The sequence below is a fragment of the Microtus pennsylvanicus genome, chromosome 13 (assembly GCF_037038515.1).
Source record: "Microtus pennsylvanicus isolate mMicPen1 chromosome 13, mMicPen1.hap1, whole genome shotgun sequence".
In the NCBI taxonomy this organism is placed as follows: domain Eukaryota; kingdom Metazoa; phylum Chordata; class Mammalia; order Rodentia; family Cricetidae; genus Microtus; species Microtus pennsylvanicus.
In genome coordinates this window covers 13733625-13758673 of record NC_134591.1, presented here as the reverse complement: position 1 = coordinate 13758673, position 25049 = coordinate 13733625, and the positions used below count along the sequence as shown (strand labels likewise).

Genomic DNA, 25049 nt, shown 5'->3' with positions numbered 1-25049 from the left:
CTTGGCTTCTTTTTATTTTTTAAAATGAGGCAAAATGCAGAATATTTTGTTTTGTTTTGTTTTGCTTTTTAACTCGGCAGCTCATGCTTTAGCTTAAGAATGAAGCTGGGCAGCTTGCATTTAGGACTAGGGCTCACAATGTTCATGCAGCCTGTCCATGGCTGGCAAAATGCCTATCAGTAGAACAGCAGCAGCGCATCAGTAGTGGCCCTGTCATCTCACTGAGCAAGGAGGGGTGGCAATGTCTAGTAGGGGACAGGAAGCTTGACACCTGGTCATTTATCATTTGAAAAATTTCAATGAACAAGGAAATACAGTACATGTGAAATCTTAGAACGATTTAGCTGAAATGAACCATCAAGTGTCTACCTCCAGAATTTGTAAGATGCTCCCAGAGCAGTGGCAGTGGCTGCACTACAATGATAGCCCCTGTGTTAATGACGCTGTCTCACTCTGTTCTAGCAGGTAAGGGAATAACATGGCACTTTATTCTCCCCATCTCCTCCCATAGCTACTATTCTACCCGAGAAACATAATTTACTAAATGACTACAGTTAGAGATCTCAGTGTCATTAATGTAAAAACATTCAGTGATTTCTAATAAACTGGACTTGGCTCAGCTGTTGGAAAGACACCCACAGACCAACCTGGGTTCTCAGAATAGGGCTGACTGAAGGCGTCCATAGGCCCTTGCAATGTTGGGTGTATAGATGCCATTATGATGAGCAAATGTATGATGAAGACGTGGTAGAGACAAAGAAGCAGAGTGGTCCGTGTGCTGTGGAAAGAGGCAGAATTGAAGACGCCAAGACAGTGAGGTACAGGTTGATGTGGTGCCATGTGTGCCACTGGGGCCGTGGTGACATCTGGGCCCAGGTGAGCAGGAATGGAGTACATGGTGTGAAATTCCCAAAGAATAAATATAGAACTATGTTTTTAAAAAGAGAGAGAGAATAAACTCCCAGCAATTTGTTCTCTCACTTTCAGAAGTGCACTCTTTCTGTCACAATAATAATAAATAAGGCAAATTAATAAAAAAAGATGAATGACATTGCTCCCTTTCTTCATTTTTTTCAACCATAACATAAAAAAAATCTCCTTACTTTTCATGCTGGGTTCTCTTACCTCTCAGCTGTGACAACAGAATTTGCATCTGTTATGTACTCTACTTTCTAGGAAGTTGTATATAGAAAAGAAAAGAATTGTATGCCTCCAGTGACTGTGGAGACTGCCATAAGAGTCAAGAAACATTGACAATAATTTAATCCTTAATTTTCTCTTACATTTAATGCTCTTTGCCACCTCCAGGTGCTTATCTGTTCTCTATTCCCACAACTGCCCCTTCATCATTCTATAGAAACCAGAGAAACATCACCCTTCACAAGAGCCACAAATAACATAAAATATCTTGGAGTAAGTCTAACCAAACAAATGGGAGACCTGTATGACAAAAGATTTAGATCTTTGAAGGAAGAAAATGGAAGGATGTCCCATACTCTTGGTAGGTAGAATTAACATAGTAAAAATGGCAATCTTATCAAAAGCAATCTACAAATTCAATGCAATGCCCCGCAAAATTCTTCACAGACTTCAAAAGAACAATACTCAACTTCATATGAACAAGCAGAAAAACTCAGGATAGTCTAAACAACCCTGTACAATAAAACAACTTCTGGAGGCATCACGATTCTTGACTTCAAACCTTACTACAGCGCTATAGTACTAAAAACAGCCTGGATTTGGCATAAAAAGAGATAGAAGAACCAATGAAATTTAATCAGTCTACCAATCCACACACCTATGAACACCTGATTAGTGATAAAAAAGCTAAAAAATATATAAAATAGAAAAAAGAAAGCATATTTAACAAATGGTACTGGCATAACTGGGTATCAACATACAGAAGAATGAAAATAGATCCATATCTATCACCATGCACAAAACTCAATTCCAAATGGATAAAAGACCTCAACATAAAACTAACCATACTGAATCTCACAGAAGAGAAAGTTGGAAGTACACTTGAACACATGGGCTCAGAAGACCACTTCCCAAATATAACCCCAGTAGCACAAACACTGAGAGCAACAATTAATAAATGGGGAATCCTGAAACTGAGAATGTTTGGTAAAGCAAAGGACACAGTCAACAAGACAAAATGGCAGCATACAAAATGAGAAAAGATCTTTATCAACCACACATTGGACAAAGGGCTGATTTCAAAAATATACAAAGAACTTAAGAAATTGTTTATCAAAAGAACAAATAATCCAATTAAAATGGGGTACCAAACTAAACAGAGAACTCTTAACATAAGAATCTAAAATGGCTGAAAGACACTTAAGAAAATATTCAACATCATTAGCCATCAGGGAAATGCAAATCAAAACAACTCTGAGATTTCATTTTACATCGTAAGAATGGCCAAGATCAAAAATACTGATGGCTGCTTATGCTGGAGAAGATGTGGAATAATGGGAGCACTCCTCCATTGTTGGTGGGGGTGAAAACTGGTACAGAAATTAGTATGGTGATTTTTAGAAAATTAGGAGGAACCAACTAAGTCGATATCCAGCAATACCATTTTTTAGGTATATACCAAAAGGATGTTCAATCATACCACAGGACATGTGCTTAACTATGTTCATAACACCATTATTTGTAATATCTAGAACCTGGAAACAACCTACATGCGCCTCGACCAAGCAATGGATAAGGAAAATGCGGTACACTTACACAATGGAGTACCACAGAGCAGAAAAAAGTAATGACATTTTGAAATTTGTGGGCAAATAGATAGATTCTAGAAAACATCATACTGAGTGAGGTAACTGAGACCCAGAAAGACTAATATAATATGTATTCACTCACAAGTGGCTTTTAGACACAAAGCAAAGTAAAACCAGCCTGAAATTTACAACCCCAGAGAACCTAGACAACAAAGAGAACCCTAAGAGAGATATACATGGATCTAATCTACATGGGAAGAAGAAAATGCCAAGATCTTCTGAGTAAATTGAGAGCATGGGGATCTTGGGAGAGGGTAGATGTACAGGGGGGATTTGTAAATAGAAACAATAAAAAATAAATAAGTAAATAAGTAAAAAAAATAATAGTAAATTCCATTGTGGAAGACAAAGCAAAACAAAAAACCCTCCAAATCTACACCCCCAAGTGGCACATCTCCTCCAATAAGGCCACACTTCATAATTCTTCCTAAACAATCCAATTCAGAACCAAACATTCAAATATGCAAGCCTATGGGGACCATTCCCATTCAAACCACCAACAGGACTGTACTTCTCAAGTGGAATGAAGGCATCAACGTAATTGCACCTGAAAGTTCAGTTGTGCCTACATTGTGTCTATAGGAGACTTTCAGATGCCTGAGCCTTGCTAGACCTGGCTATCCTAAGTTGCCTAGACCATTATGAGTCTAGGAATAAAGAGCAAAGAATAAAAAGACAATTTTATAATTGTATTTCTTTTCTTTTAGTTCTTCCAAATGAAACAAACTCTGTCTTCCTCCTTTAGAGAGAAGAAACTGGGCTCATATAACACTGGAAAGAAACATTTAATGTTTCAATTTAGAACTTCCTATTTAAAAAGATTTCGTCTAAGATAGAAAGTTTCAATTCAGAACTCCTTGAGCCTTAAGACCCCCTATCTATATTTATGGTTTCAAATGTGAAATTTCGCCACCCCTTCTTCCTGCTTCTACCTTCTTTGCACCTCAATTTTCCTCAGTGGCCCCCAAACACAGGACAATGTTGCAGATGTCCATCTATGGCTTATCGTTTAGCTACTTGTTCTCAGGAGCAACATCAGTGCTTATCAGTTGTTGTGTTACAGCATCCATTGCAAAAAGGTTGTTTCCTTCCATCACCAATTATAGCTGATAGCAACAGTGATCTGTGGGTATAAATAAAAATGTTTACAATGCACTTTGATAGGCACAAATAGGAACCTTTGGAAATAGGATCTTAGGTCTTCTCCTGGCATTCAGCTAACAACAGCAGTAGCAGTAGACTTTATGGTTTGGGGGAATCTCAAAGACCTCCTAGAATTTGTTTGAACCTAATGAGAAGGCTCTAGGAGACCTGATGGGCAGATAGCCTGTATTCTGCCATCTATGTAATAAAACTGTTTTACAGAGGGCAGACAGGATAACAAAGAAAGATCTCAGGTCACTATGCCATGAGACTGTTAAGTTAACCTTAGTGGAATACTCAAAATGTCCACTATTGACCACTCTAAGTGAATGAATTTTTCCTGAAATTCAGCTGTCAGGCAATCCTAAAAACTGCATTAACAAGATCTACTACAATACTGTATCGCTTGTGTCAGCCCAGTCAAAAGGGTAATGTTCCGCACAGTGGCATGGATAGGGGAACTATATTATTTAGCTCATTATAATCCATAGCTGTTCTTCAAAAGCCACCGGGCTTCTTCATAGTGGGCTGTCGAAAGTGGTTTGGACTAGGCAAATAATCTCTAGCTTTTCTAAGTCCTTGATGGCTTTTTTAATTTTAAAGGCAACGTATCCTGTTTACTATTTGCTACTTTACTCAATGTAGGCAATTTCACAAGTTTAAATTTCTCCTATACAGGACTCTTTCATAGTTGTATTCACAGCAATACATTCTGTGTGCCACCTCAATACCTCCATCTCAAGAATGTTCTCTCACAGTGTAGCATTGCATTGTGTACACTCTTTGGGACAGGGATAATTGCACATCTCTAGAATAACATTTGGTTATTTTTACCTTCATTCTTATCCTCATATCCACCCACTGCTGCGCATTTCCACGGTGTTTTGCAGAACTTTCTATATATAAGATACACTCAGCTCCAGTATCCAGTGAAGCCCAAGTACTTTCTGTATTAATAGCAGACCACTCAAACTGCAATTCTAACTGCTGTCCAGGCTCTAACATTTTCAAAAGGCTCACAAGCACAGGATTTTCTTTCTCTCAAATTTTTCCTTAGAAACTCCAGTTAAACCTAAATCTTTGTACGTTTATGTTAAAATAATTTGGACAAGACTCATTATATTTTAGCCTTTGCTCATCTTCTCCTGAATGATTTTGCACCCTATGATTGTGATTTATACACTATTATAAATCTTTCAGCTCATTCACAGCCTTTCATACCTTGTAACGATCACATCCTGGTAGGACTCAGCAAAGCCACAAAATCCCATACCAGTCCTGTGGTCCCTACTGAGTCACCTTCTATTATGTTCCTATGAACAGTTCATCTACTCTGGGGAATTGTTCATCAAACATCACTCCTCTTATTTCAAGCTCTCCGGTAATTATGGTCCCCTTATTCTCAAAGGGATGAAAAGAAATTTTCTAGCAAAATGTTTTAAAATTAAAAACCACAGGCTACAGCCTGGTCTAGAAAGAGCTATTGCCAGGACAGGAACCAAAAGCTACGGAGAAACCCTGTCTCGAAAAATCAAAAACAAAAACAAACAAACAAACAAACAAACAACAAAAACCACAGGCTAGCTTCATGCTCCCGGAAGGACAATGACACCCTCTCCTGCCCCCGAATCGGGAGAATACAAAGCATAGAGTCAGGATGGGACCATCTGGTGATAAGGATGTACTGACTCAGGAACGGTGTGGCCTTGCAAAGTAGGATGAGATAGAGCAAAAGATCTTGCACCAGTTCCAAAGCAAGTTCAAGAAGACCTCCTTGTAGTAAGACCTCTTTGTAGTTTTTCCTTAAAAAGCCTATCCCACAGAGGAACGACAACTCCTCTCCACCTCACTGCAACGGGGATGGAGATGAGTTCCAAACATGTTTGTATTACGCTGATTAAACCTTGCTTATTACAGTCTGGGCCTGTCTGGTGGTCTCTCTCTCTGAGGGTCGTAAACACACAACAGTAATGTTTGTCCTTTATTTATTGTCTTCTATAACAATGATAATGATGGGGATTTCAGCTAATAATAACTTGGTGTTTCTTATGCCTTAAGTAAGCTTATCTACTAGTGACTGATTTTCCTATATTGCATTAAGTCTTGAAGATTTTGTCTTAGGGAGAGATGGGTAATAACATTCCTCCGGTTTTTTGCTTCCATAGCTCTCAGGCTTGTGTAATCTGTCCCAGTTTCCCACAGCCTTGGGAACCAAGCTGTGGTAATGTGGCCACTGCTTCTATATGTCTTTCTCAACCCAAAAAAATTTGGGTGTGGAGTTTTTCTGATTTTTATAGATAGGGCGTTTTGTTTGTTTTTCTTTTGTAATTTTCTGTTTGTTTTTGAGGCATTGTCTTACTATGTAGCTCTATATAAACCAGATTGGCCCCAAGTTCATTGAGACCTTCTTGCCTCTACCTCCTAACAGGTTGGATCATAGTTAAAAGTTCTACATGTTGAGTTAGTGATTTCCCCTTCCTCTTTATTAACAGTTGACTCTGAGGGTTTTCTTCTATCAATTTTACTGTCTTCTATTCCTGCTCACCATCTGATTCTCCATGTGAATTCTATGTTTAGGGATCCCAGGAAGCAATCTTTAGCACAGATCTAACTTGTATTCTCTTTGCCTTTCCTTTTGTCCTAAATCATATGAAATGGGAAGGCAGCACCTCTATCTCCTCTTATCCTATATCTCCTTTCCATTGCAATTACTCATTTATATAGACAAGCTTCTTTGAAAGTCATCTTGGCCTCAGATGAATTTATTGTGGACAAGCAATCTACGTCAGCTTTCTGATACTTTTTTCCCTTATATATGACACTCTGGTACATTAAAATTTGCTCTAAATCTTTACCTCTTCTAAGGACATCTTTATAATAGTGGAGCAGGTCTCATTAACCAAACAAGCGTGCCACTTTCTATCACAAACAAAAAGACTACCACATAGGAATTACTACCACCAAATATTCTACCCAACAACTCAGTCTTAGTTAGATGTCTTACTACGTGTAGCAAGGCTCATGCAACTCTTGCCATATCAAGAACTGCACTATCAAACACCACACACGGAAAGTTGGCTATATTAGGTTTTCTCCCAGACACTCCATCCTCAGATGGCTCAGCCTCATTTGCATGTCTCAGCATTTGATGTGTGGGTCCACAAATAGGTTTGGATAAATGCTATATGAGATAAATAAGAATAAATATTATATGAAATAAATAAGCCTAATGCCTTTCATGAATATGCTGTGAGAGAAAAACCATTTTGCTTATTTTCTTCATATAACATTAATCTTAGTGTCCATATATGTTTATATGTATTTACTTGTATATGTATATATAAATATATGTTGGAAAATACTTTACAGGACAAGATAGTATAAAAGCAAAGAGTAGGTATTGTTGGATGGCAGTTACCCATGGTGTTCTCTCATTTCTATATATTGTCCTTGTAAAGAAAAGGTGGCTTCTGTTCTAGATAAGCCCTTCAATGGCTATATATTAAGCCTTGGAACACAGGGGCGATTTATCCTTTTGACTCAGATGTCAGTTGTTTCTTTCAGGTTTAATAAAGATAATGTTTCTTTTGGGAAAAGATTAAGAAAGCCTGCCTGTAGTTCATTATGAAAGCTTCAGTCTCACTAAGCCTAGATTGATAACTCCCACAGTTATATAACTCTTATTGAGTTGCCTCATCCTCTCTGAAATGCCACTATAGGACTCGAGGTAGAAACAGGAATCACAAGTTAATTATAAGACCAAGAATAATTCATTTCTTTACTAGGTACCTAGGAGACAGACTTGTTAGTTTGCCTGTAGAGTAAAACCACTGTTAGGTGATACTATTGCTGGTGAGATATGAACAAATGTCTATTCACTCCAGATGGGGCACTAACAATAGACCAAAGCAATGTCTTACTTGTGAACCCATAGGTTTTACAAAGGTTACTTATGGGAATACAGTTGAGGGATTACTTAGGGGAGAAGAAATGACTCAAAGGCAGCTACAACACCAAAAGTTCTCCCAATGTGGGTGGCAGCGTATGAAAGCTGAAACACTCCACAATTGGCAATCAGCTCTACAGTTTGGAGAGTGTCTCTCACAGGTAGGCACATGGGCTGTCTTCCCAGTAGCTGGCTGATCTCTGCTTCTTTCAGCTGGTCCTGGTGGTTTTCACGTCTTCCAAAAGACTCAGGTGGTCAAGATTCTTTTAAACAGCTCTGTTTTTCCAAGAACATTTTGCCTTTTTTTCTTTCTGAGTTCATATGTTTAGAAAAAGGGAATCTGTTCAGTTTCAGGGACTTTCTGGAGCTTTTGAGATATTTAGCTCCTTAGTAAAAGGAACTTCCCTATAGTGTGGAATATTCAGCAATATTTTTAAAGGCTCTGTATCTTTAACAACAAAAAAGCCCCAACAACTATACTTTCTCATTTTACCTACCAATCTCAGTTCCCACTTCCTCCTCTCTTCCTGCTCTCTCCACCTCCCACCCACCCCACCTCCCATCCACTCATCAGAGAGGGTAAGTCTTCCCCTGGGGAGTCGAGAAAGTCTAGCACATTGCTTTGAGGCAGGAACAAGGCCTTCCCCATTATATCTAGGCTGAGCAAGGTATTCTTCCAAAGCGAATGGGTTCCAAAAAGCAGTTTAAGCAGGCGGGATAAATCCTGGTCTCACTGCCAGTGGCCCCACAGGCTGACCAGCCATATAACTGTCACCCACCTTCAGCGGGCCTAGTCTGTTTCTATGCTGGCTCCCTCACTGTCAGACCAGAGTCGGTGGGCTCCCATTAGCTCAGGTAAACTGTTTCATTAGGTATCCCATCATGATCTTTACCTCTTTACTCATATTCTTACTCTTCCCAGTCTTCAGCTGTACTTTAGGCTCAGTCCACTGCTTCTCTGTGGATCTCTGCATCTGCTTCCATCAGTTGCTAGATGAAGGTTCTATGATGACATTTAAGACAGACATCAATCTGACTCCTGGGCAAGGGCAGTTTGGGCACCCTCTCCTCTATAACTTAGGGTCTTAGCTGGGGCCATCCTTGTGGATTACTAGGAATTTCTCTAGTGCCAGGTTTCTTGCTAGATCCATAATGACTCCCTACATCAAGATATCTCTTTGCTTGTTCTCCATCTCTGTCCTTCCTCATCTCAACCATCTGTTCCCTTAAGTTCCCCTCGCCCCTCCTCTTCTCCGTCCTCCTTTCCTTCTGCCCTCCCTTTTCCCTCCAACCCCCATGCTCCCAATTTTCTCAGGGTTCTTGTCTATTTCCCCTTCCCAGGGGGGATCTATGTATGTTTATCTTAGGGTTTTCCTTACTACTTAGCTTCTTTTGAAGACTCTGTGCCTTAGTAAAGTTCTATGCAAGGTAAATGGTTTTATACTGAAGAAAACTGTTACACAACAACTACCTATCTTTCATAATCTTAACAGCCACCTTGCTGTAATTATCTCTGCTACTTTAATCTCATCTGTTCTACTAGACACATATGTCCCACCCCATTCCTTTTTCTGATCTTTATACAGATCCTATTTTAATACTAACTAAAACAATCATTTTTGATTGTCTTTTCCTTCTATCCTTTCTACATCTGAAGCAAAGAACTATGTCTTGTTCATCTTTGAAATCTTGAATACTAGTAACAGGTATATGATTCATGGATAGGTTGGAATAGGGTATTTAATATAGGCAAATCAAGCTTTTCAGGTAGTTGACCTTTTGGTATGGCAGTCTTGATATCCTCCATATAGGAGGGTCTGTGATAGATTGTTGGGGAATATTATTTTAAGGTATGTTACCTTTGTTTATGTTGCATTTGTTTAACTCTGTGAAGCTGTGTTATTGTGCCTGTCTAAAACGCCTGATGGTCTAATGAAGAGCTGAAATTACAGTCGTGAGGCAGGAGATAGGAATAGGTAGGGCTGGCAGGCAGAGAGGATAAAGATGAGGAAAAATCTAGAAGAAAGTGATCTGAGAATCAGGGAACAAGAGAGGAAGGAGGACTTCAGGGGCCAGGCACCCAGATACAGAGTAAAAAGGAAAGTAAAAGTATAGAGGAATAGAGAAAGATAAAAAGCAAAGCCCTTAAGCTAAATATAGATGGGATAATTTAAGAAACATTGTCAAGAAACAAATCAAGCTAAGGCCGGGCACTCATAACTAAGAATAAGCCTCTGTGTGTGATTTATTTGGGAGCTGTGTGGCTGGCTCCCCCAAAAGTCCAAAAAGCCAAAGAGTAAAAGAGCAAAAATATTCCTCTACATTGCATTGCTGTAAAGTGGGACAAGAGTAAACAAAAATTGCATTAACAGTGGCTGCTGGAGGCTCAGAGCTCTTCCTTGCCTCACAACATGGGCTGAAGAGGCAGTGGGATCTCTGTTCTCTCCTGATGTTACATTATGATCTAGGCTAGAGTCATGGTGCTGGAATCTCACTGCTCTCCTTGACCTCACATCATGATCTTGGTTGAAGGCTGGCATCTCAGGGCTATTCTTGAGATTATCTACGATAAGGATGAAGTATTGGTGTGGAGGTTGACTTCACTAGATTAATCTACCTTGGAAAGTTTATTTTCCATATTCTGTTGGCAGCATTTGCCAAGTTCTTTCTTCACTTCTATTTCTTATCAGTGGTTGACCAAATTGGAATGCTTCATAATATTCACAGTACTCATTTTGTTTGTGAACAAATGTCCTTCACTATATGTTTTTCTTTGGGTTCACCTTCTTATTTAGCTTCTTTAGGATATCAAATTATAGACTCACTGACCTTTCTGGACTGTGACCAAAAAAGCATGGGATAAAACTGAACTCTCTGAACATGGCAAACAATGAGGGCTGATGAGAAGCCAAGGACAATGGCTCGAGGTTTTGATCCTACTACATGTTCTGGCTTTGTGGGAGCCTAGCCAGTTTGGATGTTCACCTTCCTAGACCTGGATGGAGGGGGAAGGACCTTGGACTTTCTACAGGGCAGGGAACCCTGACTGCTCTTCATACTGGAGAGGGAGGAGGAGAGGAGCGGGGGTGGGGGAGGGGGGAGGGACGGGAGGAGGGGGAGGGAAATGGGAGGCTGGGAGGAGGCAGAAATTTTTTTTTCAAAAAAAAAACAGAAGGTTTTCTAAGCTTCATTAGTCCACACATAAATTAACATGATGACAAGAATGATGTAAGGATAAATGTATATGTATTGAATAAAAATTTTCAGATTTCAGTATTAGGCCTACGAAAATTATCCCCCACCCTTACCTTAGTTATCTTCTCAATGATATAATAAAACATGTTGAAAAAAGAAGTTTAAGGGAGGAAATGTTTATTAAGGATTATAGAAAAAATATGGCAGCATTCAGGGAAGACATGGTTCCAAGAGGAATGTAGGTACACTGCACCTTCACTCAGGATGCAAAGCATGAACTGAAAATCCTGACAGTTTATAAAGCCTCGAGGAGTAACCCTTACTGATCCACTTCCTCCAGCTACACTCCTTCCACATGCTTGCTAAACAGTATTACCAGCTCTGGATCAAGTGTTCAAAGAAGTGATTCCATGAGCTTACAGTTCATATTCTGAATACAGCACCCCTGCATTTCATAATGCTGCCCCCTGCGACTCTCTACTGCATTTGTATTTTCAAATCCTGGTAATTCAGATATGGTATAAATGGACTAAAATCTTAGCACAAATATGAGACAGTGATGTGGAGTGAAAGAATATCAAGTTTCAAGTCAGAGACTCTATTTCTGATTGACTACCCTAACCCCTAGTAGGAGGAACCAAGCTATTTCGTCAACACTCTTTCTTTCTTTTTCTCCCTGTTAAATTGACAATAATAGCTACGCTTGTAGGAAGACATAAAGGAATGTGTGTGAAAGCATTTGATATCTTCAAAGGTAGGTCTGAAGATGTAGTTTTGTCTCACATAGGTGAAGCCCTGGGTTCCATTTTCAGCAAAACATTAGATAAGTCAAAACAACAATAACAACAAAAAAACCCCACCAAAAACCCATTTAAAAATGGTACTGTAAACTCACGTGGTGTTTGGTCTGTACCAGTGTCCCATGTGGGGTCCAGCATAGTAAGAATGTTCTCTCATACCTCACCTTGCCAACCCTATCTACACTGATAACTATTTAGAAAAGAAACGTTTTATTGCTGAGCCTTGGTCTTTCAAGACACAATCTGAAATGTATAAATGCACAGTGAATTTAGCATTTTGATCCAAAAATAGATGTGGAATATTCTAAAATCTTTGCAATAAAAGCAATATGCCACTATACCATTGCCATTTGTACCAGTTCATTAATATGGAATGTTTTTCTGGACCAGGCACTGTGAAAGGCAGTTAGAGGCATCATCACAGGACAATAATGGCCCAAACTTCCATTGTGCGGTCAGAAGATGGCACAATGAGCTGGGCCATACCACTATGAGTAGATGAAGGAAGACAGGTTCTGAAGTCTGGTTTCAAATCAAGGCATCAACCTCTAATCTAAGTGATGCTAACACCTGAACCCTCCTCATATTTTTATTTTTGCAAAATGGGGAAAGTGTGGTCTTATGCTTCATAATGTTTTTTATGAAATTTAATTTGCTAATAAGCATAAAGCTTATTCAGTTTCTGGCTGAATGGTAGATTAGGTTTTGCTTTCTTGTTTTCTGTTCTGTTTTAGTTTCCCCTTCTGCTAGCTAAAATTCTGAACATACTACCTAACCTTTCTAGACTTTGACCTCCTTTTTGAAATGGGAACAATAATATCTAATGCCATTCCAGTACTGTATTAAATCAGATAAACTATAAACTGTTAGACATTACAGACATTTCAATCATATTGCCATTTCATTTTCTTTCACTTTCTGTTTATTTTTCCACCCAAATGTCAGTAAATTACTAAGACATGCTCTGAAAGAAAGCTCTGGAATAAATTACAATCCCAGGGAAACTGTGCATTTTATCACTAAGAGCAGTTATCTCCCTTGGGCTGTTTATGCTTTCCATCAGCAGCTTCCCTGCAGCCCTCAGACTTGACAGCATGGTGCGATGTGGATTAGTGTCAGCAATCTTTAAGGTGCAGTGGACTGCAAGACACCTGGGGCCCATCTTCTCGTCCTCTCACTCACCAGACAGCAAAGAAGAGCATTCCCAGATGTTCAGCCATGCAATACCCACCAGGCCTAAAAAGATTACAAAAGGGATCAATAGAAGTTCCTTCCACATGGCAGTTAATAAGGAGCAAGGGAATAGAGAGGCATATTCTGTTGAAGTCAGTGAGCATTATGGGAAGACCCGAAATAATTAAACTATTTTTAGCTGAGAGTTCCTAAAGCCTATGTTCGTTGATATACCCTTGAACACCTTCTCTCTTCCCTCAGCTGTGTACACTTTAGATGTTCCTATGTTTAAAAATGTTCAAAGATTATGAGGTATCATTCCTTGAAGATGAACCCAGGTTCTATTTTTAAGCTATCATGTAAAATACCCTGACCAAGGGGAGTATGTTGCTTAGTGTATATACTTAGTAGTCTGCACACAACTCCTTAAACTTAGCCAATACAAGCATTTATATTACAGACATGAGGATATTCAATTACATAAGATCATATTTTATTCATAAAACACATTAAATGGTATTTTTAGACTTTGATTCTGGTTGAAATGAGATACTAAAAAGAGTTGTCATTTGTGCACCAAAGCATTGTGAGTAGCCAAAGGCTGTCAGCTACTTTCCATGGCTCAGAAATGCCAGACCTGATATAAACTGCAACCATAGGTTAAATGAGCGTTAGGTGGCAATGATTGTAAGAATTTTCAATACACAAAGATTTCTCAAAGGTTCTAGTTGCATAATTCATTAATTTATAGCAATAATGCCACAAGATTAATAAATCTAGAAGGGCTACTTAATTTCAAAACATTTCACCAGTATTAATTCATTATACCTTCTACCCTGCCTTAGCATAAGGGATCCAGTGCCATTTACATAATCTTTAGTGATTACCCATTTTGTTTCTACAAATACCACAAGCACCCCTCCTCCCAAATTCAATTCAGTAGCTTTCATTCAATTAGGAATAACACCTATTTCCTCCCAATATTCTCTGAATTTTCTTATAAATTCTATTTCTCTAAATACTAAATGTGCCTGAGTTTTCTTGCATGCAGTTGTGAAAGAGAATTCCTGGAAAGAAGCTGTATCTTCAGTGATTGATTTAAGTTATGTCTACACATGCTGACTGGAGGGTTAGAACTTCAGTGATAAGGAGATGATGGGATGTTGCAGATCAAGAACCTAATTACAATTTATGTTAGCCTACCTTTAGCTCACAAGAGAGAGCCATTCCTGGCCCAACTGTGTTGGAACTGAGACTAACAGATAACAAACCTTTGGGACTTTATTAACTTAAGAAACCCTGGATCCCACCAGCCAAATCCCCATGGACACCATCAGATAGCATCAGACACTTATAGGTGAGCTTTCTCTACTTATCTGTAGCTTACTTTTCTGATATTTCTACCAATGTGTTTGAAAGGTATAATTATTTATGACTTTGTTGTCATGATGCTCTAAAAACTTCATGAAACCACTTCTACATATGAACATGGAATTTGGGGGCAGTATGAATCTGTGTTCCCCAGCCATGCTCATTAATGTTTGGCTCCAGAATAACCTATCATTTATTTTACCCTCTGACATGGAAGCTGTGCTTGTGCATCAACAATGTGAGAGGCTTAGAAGGATACACACTCTGTAAAGCCATCCTACTTGTCCATTCTGACATCCAGTAAGACCAGTACTATTTGCTGAAGAGGCTTTCTTTTTCCCATTGCATACCTTTGGCTTCTTTATCAAAAGCAGATATCCATAAATTTGTGAATTCACGGCTGGGTCTTTGATTTAATTCTATTGATCCACCTGTCTGTTTTTATGCCAATAACATGTACAATGAAAGCTCCAAGGAATCTATGAGAATGATTTTAGCAAAGACTCCTAGTAATGAGGAACATGGAGCCTCAACTAGCCATCTTCTGTAACCATGCAAGGCTTCAAATGGAGGGGTTGTGACACCAACCGAGCCACAAAAAATTTCAACTTACAATTTGTCCTCCCTGCAGATTCTTCTCTCACCAGAGCCTAGTAAAACTGTCATCAGAGAGACAAGAGAGACTTCATCTAACAACTGATGAGAGCAGCTTCAGAGTCCCACAGTCAAATAGTAAGCAAAGCTTAGGAATTCCTGCAAAGAAGAAATAATTATAGGAACCACAGTGGTTAGGGACACCATGAGAATCAACTGTCAAAGTCTCATGGGGGCTTGCAGAAATAGGGGACTCTATAGGTGTCTGATCTAGGTTCTCTGCATATGTTTTGACTGAGTAGCTTGACATTCTTGTAGGATTCCTAATAGAGGGATCACAGGTGGGGAAGTCTGTCTCTGACTCTTTTGTCTACTTTTAAGACTCCTTTCCTTCTACTGGTTGCCTCATCCAGCCTTGATTTGATGGTATGTGCCTACTCTTATTGTAGCTTGTAATGCTGTGTTTGGTTGTTGTCCTTGGGATGTCTGCTCTTTTCTTAGTTGAGGCAGAGAGGGGATGGATCTGAGGGAGAGAGAATGTGGGGGTAGAGATTAAAAGGAGGGAATGGAGGGGAAATTGCAGTTGGGATGTAATATATGAGTGAAAAATAAAAACAATGTGGTTATCTATAACAAGCTGGATTTGTGTCTTTCTGGAAACTGAACAGGACATTCCCTCCTGCAGTTTTCAGGGTGATCCTTTTTGTCTGGGCCATCTGTGGTAAGTGGCATGCAGTGCTTTTTCCTGGTGGGAAGGAAGTCAATAGGCTGTATTTTATGGTGACAGCTCAGCCATTTGACTTGAGCCTTATTACACTTGATGGCTACCTTCAGGAATGCCGTTTTCAATTGTTTATTTTTCAAACCTCTTGTCAGTTCAAACTAGAGAAAGCAAAAGGAGAACCCTGAATCTACTAATATGTACCCAGAATATGGAAAACACTTCATCAAACATGTATTAGTAAGGAAGTGCACAAATATTTACTGCATGCCAATTAGGTAAAAAAAGCATCATGACATCAGTATGAGTGTGCTTCAAAAATGAATATAAATGAATATACACATATGAACATTATTTCTAGGAAATAAGAAACACATATGAGAATTATACGAATTACTTTTAAAAGGAGTGTAGAAAATGCCTACATTATACAACATGGGCAAGATATAATTATATCACTCCTTTCGGGAAGACAATTCTGCTGTGCTTGTCAAGCACTTGTTGACTTTGTCATGGGGGTACTCCTAATCATTTAAGCAATAAAATCTGTACTGAGCATCTTAGTTACTTCTCTATTGATGTAGTTAGACGTCGATACCAAGCAAACTTTTATAAGAAAGAGTTTACTGGGGGCTTACAATTTCAGAGGTGAGTCCATAATTATCATAACAATGCTCGAAGCCCACCACTAGTGACACACTTCTTTCAACCAAGCCAAATCTACTCCAACAAAGTCACACTATTAGTAGTATCACTCCTTATGGGATGATGGGGGCCATTTTCTTTCAAACCATCACAGAGACTCACCTTACTTACAGAAGAAGATTCTACGACCCGATCATTCATGTTTCCTTTATGACTCTGGAGGCAGGATCACATGACTACTGCTGCCCAGTTCAGTTGTCACCTTAAATGGAACTTGGCCCCTATCTTCAATTACACTTGCATAAATTTTCCTTTGCTGCTTCTTTTTAGGAAAAGATAATTACTTAGATCTTTCCTTCCAACATTTTACAAGTTGGAAGCTTACTTGGGTGAGGTCTTTCCATTAGGACACTATTCCCTTTATTCCAATTCATACAGGCTAGCATTATCTCTTTCAGCACAAGCTTTGGTTCCAACATTAAATTTCCTGGTGCTCTGTTTTCTTTTAAAACTATACATTTTACTTGCTTTTTCCCCTATGTGGTGGTTTGAATGAGAATGGCCATTATAGGATCATATATTTCAACATTTGGTACAGGCAGATAAAGCAACATTGGTCGTGCCATTGGTGTTTGAAACCTCAAATCCCACATCTAGTGACATACCTTATCCAAAAAGTCCATACATCCTAACTCTTCCTAAACTGTCCACCAACTGAGTACCAAAGCTATTTATTGCTCCATGTAGTCTTCCAGCATTATTACTTCCAGCCTGCCATCACATTCTCTGCCATGGTGACCATGGATTATTCTCTAAAACTGTAAGCAAGCTCTCAATTAAATGCCTTACTTTATAAATTGACTTGGTTGTGGTGTCTCTTCATAGCAACCGAACAGTAACCAAGACATGATATGGGTTGTCTTTCTGTACATGTGTTGCTTTTATTGGATAATGAATAAATCTGTTTTGGTCAATGGCTTAGCAGGAAATCCGAACAGAGATAAAGGGAGCGTAGGCGGAGTCAAAGAGACACCATGTAGCGGCCGAAAGAGACACACACTGGAATCTTACCCTGTAAGCCACAGCATCATGGTGATATAGAAATTAATAGAAATGGATTAAATTAAGATGTATAAGCTAGCTAGAAATATGGTTGAGTCATTGGCCAAACAGTGTTAGAATTAATATAAATTCTGTGTGATTATTCAGGTCTGGATAGCCAGGAAACCAAAGCATAGTCTCTGTTTATAAAGACAGCTCACTTGATCTTTCTCATTTCTCTTATATTTCTAAATGCTCTCTACCAGTAGAACTCTCAGTTAAAATTAGCTATACACAGTAGCAATAAATAGCTTTGCATTTTCAAATACAATAAAGACTCATTTAATTTTCTATATATTTCCAGAAGAGTGTCTGTTCATTCTAATTATCAGGTAATGAAACCAAAATGATACCATATTGCATGAAGTACATATGAGATCACCAGTGGTATAGTGATCACACAAGCCTGGGTTGGTCAGAAGAGACTTCAGACAAAGGCTTTTCAGTTCAAGTGATAATAAGAAAAGTACAGATTTTGAAGGTAAAGGCAGTTCAAGCTGGAAAACAAGATCACAAAATCCAATTCTGCTCTTTGAAGGAAAAAAAGACATCAACAGGAAAAATCAAGGAGACACATGCATGGGAAGCAGTTGGTCTCTTGGTAGAATAATATCAAAACGCTGAATCGTGAAGTCTCTTCAAAGTTACCCGTGTCACCCACTAATGAGATAAGGAGATTTTATGAATTCACATACCCTGCATTTTGGAGATACTCCTAGTTGGCTTAGGACTAATTTCTAATCCTATTCTAATAAATCTGTCTTCCTGGTTGCTATAGAAAATCTTTTTGATGATACTTAATTTTTAAAGGATTCAAAAGGAGATAAAGGTACAGTAAAGAAAATAAGGTTTGAAATAATTTGAAAATAAATGACTGATTCTAGTTGGTATTCAGAAAAATATTACCAGAGATCATGTAATTCATTACCAAAAACTTCCCTGTTAATTTAAAAAAGTGGTAAAAGTAGTTTTAAAACATAAGTAAGAGTCTTTTTTATTTTTTAATTTATTTATTTATTAAAGATTTCTGTCTCTTCTCCGCCACCGCCTCCCATTTCCCTCCCCCTCCTCCAATCAAGTCCCCCTCCCTCGTCAGCCCAAAGAGCAATCAGGGTTCCCTGCCCTGTGGGAAGTTCGAGGGCCAACCACCAACATCCAGGTGAACATCCAAATTGCCTAGGCTCCCACAAAGCCAGTACGTGCAGTAGGATCAAAAACCCATTGCCATTGTTCTTGAGTTCTCAGTAGTCCTCATTGTCCGCTATGTTCAGCGAGTCCGGTTTTATCCCAGGCTTTTTCAGATCCAGGCCAGTTGGCCTTGGTGAGTTCTCAGTAGAACATCCCCATTGTCTCAGTGTGTGGGTGCACCCCTTGTGGTCCTGAGTTCCTTGCTCGTGCTGCCTCTCCTTCTGCTCCTGATTTGGACCTTGAGATTTCTGTCTGGTGCTCCAATGTGGGTCTCTGTCTCTGTCTCCTTTTATCGCCTGATGAAGGTTAATATTCAGGAGGATGCCTATATGTTTTTCTTTGGGTTCTCCTTATTTAGCTTCTCTAGTATCACTAATTATAGGCTCGATGTCCTTTGTTTATGGCTAGAAACTTATTAAACAGCAAGTCAGTCCAGTTTTCTCACAATTTTGTGATCTATTCATTCATATTGTATAGTTGAAACCCCTGCTCCCTCTTTCATAAGCTGGAAAATCCCATCTACCCTACTTCCCCCAACCCCACCCACACTGAGAAAACTCTGAAAAAGGGAATGGCACCAAGGTACAAACCAAGGGACTTAGCTTCTGGCTGGCGCATCAACACCCCTTGCTTAAGGTTGATAAAAGTTCTCTGCCTTAGTTTAGGTGTGTGACTTCTCTGGCCTTGTTCTTTGGGACCTGAGAATCCACCAAGGAGTTTTGCCCAATAAATCTGCATTTATCTGTTTTTTTTAATTTGGTCTGATCTAACATTTTGCATTGGCAGAAACATATCTCATCCTTATTTTTTTTCCATTTTCAGTCTTCCTAAACATCACATTTCATTTTAGAAAGTTTTAAATAGTAAATTCATTATTAACACATATATTTTAAATGGTAATCAGAATGAATAATCTTTTTAAACCTGTTGCTGTATTTTTACCTATTTCCTCTAAAAGAAACCACCCGAACTCTAAAATGCATTGTTCTCCTGTGACTCTTCCTGGGAGATAAGAACAAACAAGTGTTCATCCTAGACAAGACACTGATGAACACACCACTACTGCTGAGCTTAGTGAACAGTAAATTTACTGAGTTGCTTCCAGAAGCATGGGTGACTCAAAGGGACCTGTATCGCTACAAGGGTCACCCAGTGTGAGAATTATTTACAAAGGCTGTGCCTCTGGAGCTCTTTGCTCAATTTGTAAGTCAACTCTGTTGGTCAGATTCTCCTCTCCCAGGCAATTTTTATAGCACATGTAACCTTAGGCTGGCCTTGTGAATGTTCTTTCCTGAGCCTTGTATATTTGGCTTATTTCCCAAGTCTTTAGAATCCTCCCTTCAGGTTAGAAGGTGGCGATTCAGAGGAAATTCCTACTTAAGACTTTATTTTGTACAAATAACCCCCTGAGATGAACTAGGACAAAAGATGGATAGCCTATTGAAAGCAGAGAAAAGAAAGGGGAGCTGGGACAGGAATGGGTGATAACTGTTGATTTTCAAAGATACAGTCAGAATGATACAATCATTTATTTTGCATATGTGTGATGTGCATGTATTGCTTTTCATGTTATATTTTAAGGCAAGGACTATCAACTGAATACAGAGCTCAAAGTCGGGGATAATTGAGCTAGGTAATATCTTATGATTGGTAGTTTTACAGATGTGCTGTCATGCCCACCCAGCATTCTGTGGGCTCTGGGTGTCTGAACTTATATTTCCTCCTTGCCGAACAAACACTTTAGCCACAGAGGCAACTCCTCAACCCTTTAAAATTCATTCTGACTGGATGATAAAAATGCAGAACTGTAGAAACAATCTTTCTCCTGGTGTCAATAACTTGGTTTGTACTGAATTTTCTCTTGAACAAAACCAAAATAATGAATTTGACAGCACATCTTTAATAAACACAGAGATTGAAAGTATCCAGGGAATTCAAACATTTTTGAGAGGGGGTAGGTTTCGAGATAGTGTTTCTCTGTAGTTTTGGAGCCACACCACATTTTTAATATCTTGATGATATCTGTATATTTCTTTCACAGTATGTACACTTTGAAAACTTTGAGCCTCCACTGGTCTAAAAAGAGCGGTTCATAACTATTTCTGTCATACTTAGCAGTTTTGTTCTAGACAAAATTAGCGTGTAGACCAGGTAGTGGTGGCACACGCCTTTAATCCCAGCTCTTGGGGGCAGGGACAGGCGGATCTCTGTGAGCTGATCTACAAGTACTAGTTCCAGGACCGCCAGAGCTACACAGCGAAACCCTGTATCAAAAGCAAAACAAAACAAAACAACAACAACAACAACAAAAAAAAAACCAAAAAAAAAAAGAAAGAAAGAAAGAAAAAGAAAAAACAAAGAAGAAGAAAGAAAAAGAAACGGCAGAATGCACAGAATTGCTGTAGGTAAGCCCTTGGATAAGAATGTATTAAATGTAGTCTTTGATTCTTAGACCTCATGTCAGGACCTTAGTTTGTGTTAGTGAGGAAACTTACAGATCTATATTTCTACTTCTTAGAGACTGAAATCTAGACTTTCAGAAAGTAGTCTAAAACACCAGGCTGACGCGGCCTGCACTTTCGGAGGTTTCAATCTCCAAAACTTTCTGGGGCAGCGGCAGCTCCGCCCTGTTCCGCCCGCATCCTTGCGTGGCGAAACTACATTTCCCAGAAGCACTGTGGTGCTACGCCAGCGTCCTGCTTTCCGGCAGCATTTTACGCCAGTTGAAAGCAGAGGCTCGGCGGCGGTGCACTCTTCGGACATGGGGTCCTCCTTGTCCTATCACGTCGAATATCCCAGGCATTCCCCCGAGATCCCACCTGGGAAATCCGCCGCGCCAGCTTCCGTCGCACAGTATTCCTCTTCTCAGAACTGCCAGAGCTGTCGCTGGCTTTCTGGGTCTGCGCTCTTCGGGGCTGGCCTCTACGTCTACGTGCTGGGCCTGAGGTCCCTGAATCGGGACCTTCCAATGCGACCAGGCCCCGTAGCGCAGATGTTCCTCGGCGTCTGTGAGCAGGGGGCGGGCGCTGCGGAGGTGGGAGGTGGTGGGAGGTTTGGGGCGGGGGCGCCTTTCCATGCACTGTCCTGTAAGAAAGGTGCACGAGTGATCTGCTTTTCAGCCATGCGGTGGTTTAAAAAATGGCATATACGGAGCGCTGAGTAAACTAAAATGCAACATACCAAAAAGGCACTTTTTTTTTTTCTTCAGCCGTCGGCTGTTTGGGTGCAGTTATCCTGGCGGACCCCAAGAAGAAGTCCCACCAAGTTTGAAAGTACCAGCAATTAATTGTATCCTGTCTCTGGCTGCGCGGCAAAAAGAACAAGCATTGTGTTGGTGGATATTCTTTGCAGACGTGGACAGGGATGCACTTCATTATAGAACATGCCAAGAAGACTGTGCCAACATGAGCTGTCATTCTTTGGTCATGGATGTTTACAACTTTCTCCCCTCAGGTTATCAAGGGACAAATAAATCCCTTGGAAGCAAAAATGGTTCAATGTCTTGTCCAGGGAGGTTGTGTGTAGTTCAAATTATACTGAAAGATAACAGTTTTAAGAAGATATTAAAAATGGAGTAAATGATAGTCTAATCGTAAAGTAAGCTATTTTATTATTATAGCAAATAGTTCATTTTACTTTTCTAATTGTATCAATAGCTATTCCCAACCTAACCCAGGATAGGGACATGAAACTAGATTTGAAAAATTTTTGTGCTCTCCACAGTGTCTGTAAATTCTTCACTGAGTGATAGCTGCTAATTTGTTACTTTGTTGGTAAGCCTTGAGACCAACCCTGTGGGTTTGCTTTTATGGTTCATCAGCGCAGTGATGCAGCAAAAAGATTGTCTTCCTGGTTGTGTCTTTCACAACTGGGGTAGTACCAAAGAGGCAAGAGTTACCTTTCCCCACCAAATGTCACTGCACAATAAAAGACGTAAATAACAAAGTATTTGAGAAAAGTTCAAAAAGAAAATCTGTTGACAGTTTTTCCCATTGATATTATAAGTATTTTAGATTGAAATTGGGATGATTTTGAGATAAAGACATAAGAGAAATGTCTGCTTTCTATCAGGGCTTGGTTTGGGGGGTTTTCTTTGAAATACTGAGGTGTCTGTGCAAAGGTATGTTTAGGTGGTTCTTCATAGTAGATACTATTAAATTCTGTACCAAGTAGTAAGTTTTGAATACTATGTTGAGCAAGTATTTTACTTTATTTTTGACAGTTTTATACATGTATTTAAAATATTTTGGTCTTACCTCACTTGCTTTTTTTTAAATGATCACTAAGGGTTTATTTGTTTTTTTTTTTTTTTAATGACCACTAAGTTTTATTAGGGTTGCTTGCATAAGCATGGGTAGGAATCTGGACTACAATAATGAAGTAAATGAATTTTTTTTTAATTTTTGGTTTTTGGGTATATCCAAAAATTATGTTTACTCTATAGTTACTGTAACAGTATCCCGATTTATTTATTTCTTACTTTTAGTGGGTTTTTTCTCGACCTGAAACAAGCTATGCATATATAGGAAGAGAAACATCAGTTTAAAAAAATGCCCTTATCATATTGCCTATGGGCAAATTTGTGGGCCATTTTCTTGAATAGTGATTATGTGGGAGGGCCCAGCCCACTGTGGGTATTTCCTCTCCTGCACATAAGACAGCATGATGAGCAAGCTAGGGGGAACTCTGCTTCAGTTCCTGCCTCCAGGTTCCTCCTCTGAGTCCCTACCTTGGCTTCCCTAATAATGGACTATAACCTGTAAGCCTAATAAACCCATTCTTCCCTAAAGCTTTTGGTTGTGATGTTTTATCATAGTAATAAAAACCCTAAGATGAGTAGTATATTCGAAAATATTGTATATATACTTTATTTTAAAATGCTATTGATAAAAATGTTTTGTTCATCTTAACCTTTAGGGCATATGTTTGGGGGTTTTGTTTTCAGTTGGTTTTCCTGGGGATGACCGTGCCTTAGTATTTATGGCCGCTAATTACCCAGGGTGGTAAGTACTGAAAGTTGGGTGATTATAGTTTTTCAGAATGGAAGTTTACCATATAGATGGCTCTTTACATCAGATAATTTGCTGCTGCAATGCTGTTTGATAGCATCTTACTAAAAGGAGAACTAGAAGACTGGGAATTAATCTCACAAACCCTGCAGCTGTTTCATCACCTTAAGTTTGTAAGAGAGTCTCAATCATTTATTGATGTTTAAATGGCTCTCAGTCCCAGCGCAGTGGCTGGTCCCTAGCAGGGAGACATGTGGTGGGCAAGAGACAGAGACATGGAGAGGCAGGACATGTAGAGTGAAGTTGGATATTTAGTGGTTTTGGAAGGGAAAAGGGCAGAAAGGGGGAGAGAGAGGAGAGACAACCTGCCTCTCAGAGAGTGAGAGAAAGGGAGGGAGGAGGAGATGGGGTGGGAGGGAGACTGCAAAGAGGAAGGGAGTGGGTGTGGCTTGTCTCTTAAAGGCACGGAACATAATTACATACAGCCTATGCTTTGAAACTCACATTTTGAAGGATGGCACTGTTTTTTCTCCAGCTATGAACATACTGGATTGCATCATTTTTCAATATAAGTGTATGTATTGAATTTCTTGTTTAATGTAACCACTACCATCAGTTATTCCAGCTAGATCTAAGGATCCTGCATTAGCTTCTATAGTAGCACTTGCTATTTCACCTCACCCTTTTATGTCATGGATATAATTTTCACTAAATGTCATGCACCGAGCTCTCCTGACTTTAAATTTTTCTTCTGAAGATTCCTCATCCATCCGTATTCATAGAATTGAAGAGAAGGGTAAGGCCTTGTTCTGGCTTAGATTTTGTCTAAGAGAAATATAGCTGCTTTGGTCATTTGTCCCAATGATAAAACTTTTGTCAAATCAGCAACAAGGCTGTTTTTCTTTCTAAAGTTGCAGGACTAACACTTTAATTTCCCTTCAAGAACTTTACCTTTGCATTCACAGCTTGACTTAACATTTGTTGTGTGTTGATCGAACTTTCTGCCTATTGTGGCTTTCCATATGCTTTCCTCATAAAGACTGGCCATTTTTAGCTTTTAATTAAAGTGGGTGTTATGTGACTTTTTCACTTTGACAATTAAAGATTCTGAGGGTTATGAAACCAATTTCAATATCATGTTTCTGAATAAACAGGCTGGGGAATGGGGTAAGGTGGAAAGAGATGTGCAGTGACTGGCTGATGGAACAATCTGCACATCTTTCAGTGAAATTTAAGGTGCCTCAAACAATTGTCATAATACTCAGATCAAAAATAATAACACATGTAATGTAAACTTTAAAGGGCTGGAGATGAAACTGGTTGATAGAGTGCTTGCCTGCCATGCAGGGAATGTTGGGTTCTGTCACTAGGCAC

General features: G+C 39.3%; 1 protein-coding gene across 1 annotated transcript; it reads left to right on the top strand.

Annotated features, from left to right (window-relative positions):
- The first annotated feature begins 729 nt into the window (after window positions 1-729).
- Window positions 730-24842, top strand: Dmac1 (distal membrane arm assembly component 1). Its single transcript, XM_075946552.1, has 4 exons — window positions 730-876; window positions 2673-2726; window positions 21185-21674; window positions 21875-24842. The coding sequence occupies exons 1-4, from the start codon at window positions 730-732 to the stop codon at window positions 21934-21936; spliced, it is 753 nt and encodes a 250-aa protein (XP_075802667.1). The 3' UTR covers window positions 21937-24842.
- Window positions 24843-25049: the final 207 nt, after the last annotated feature.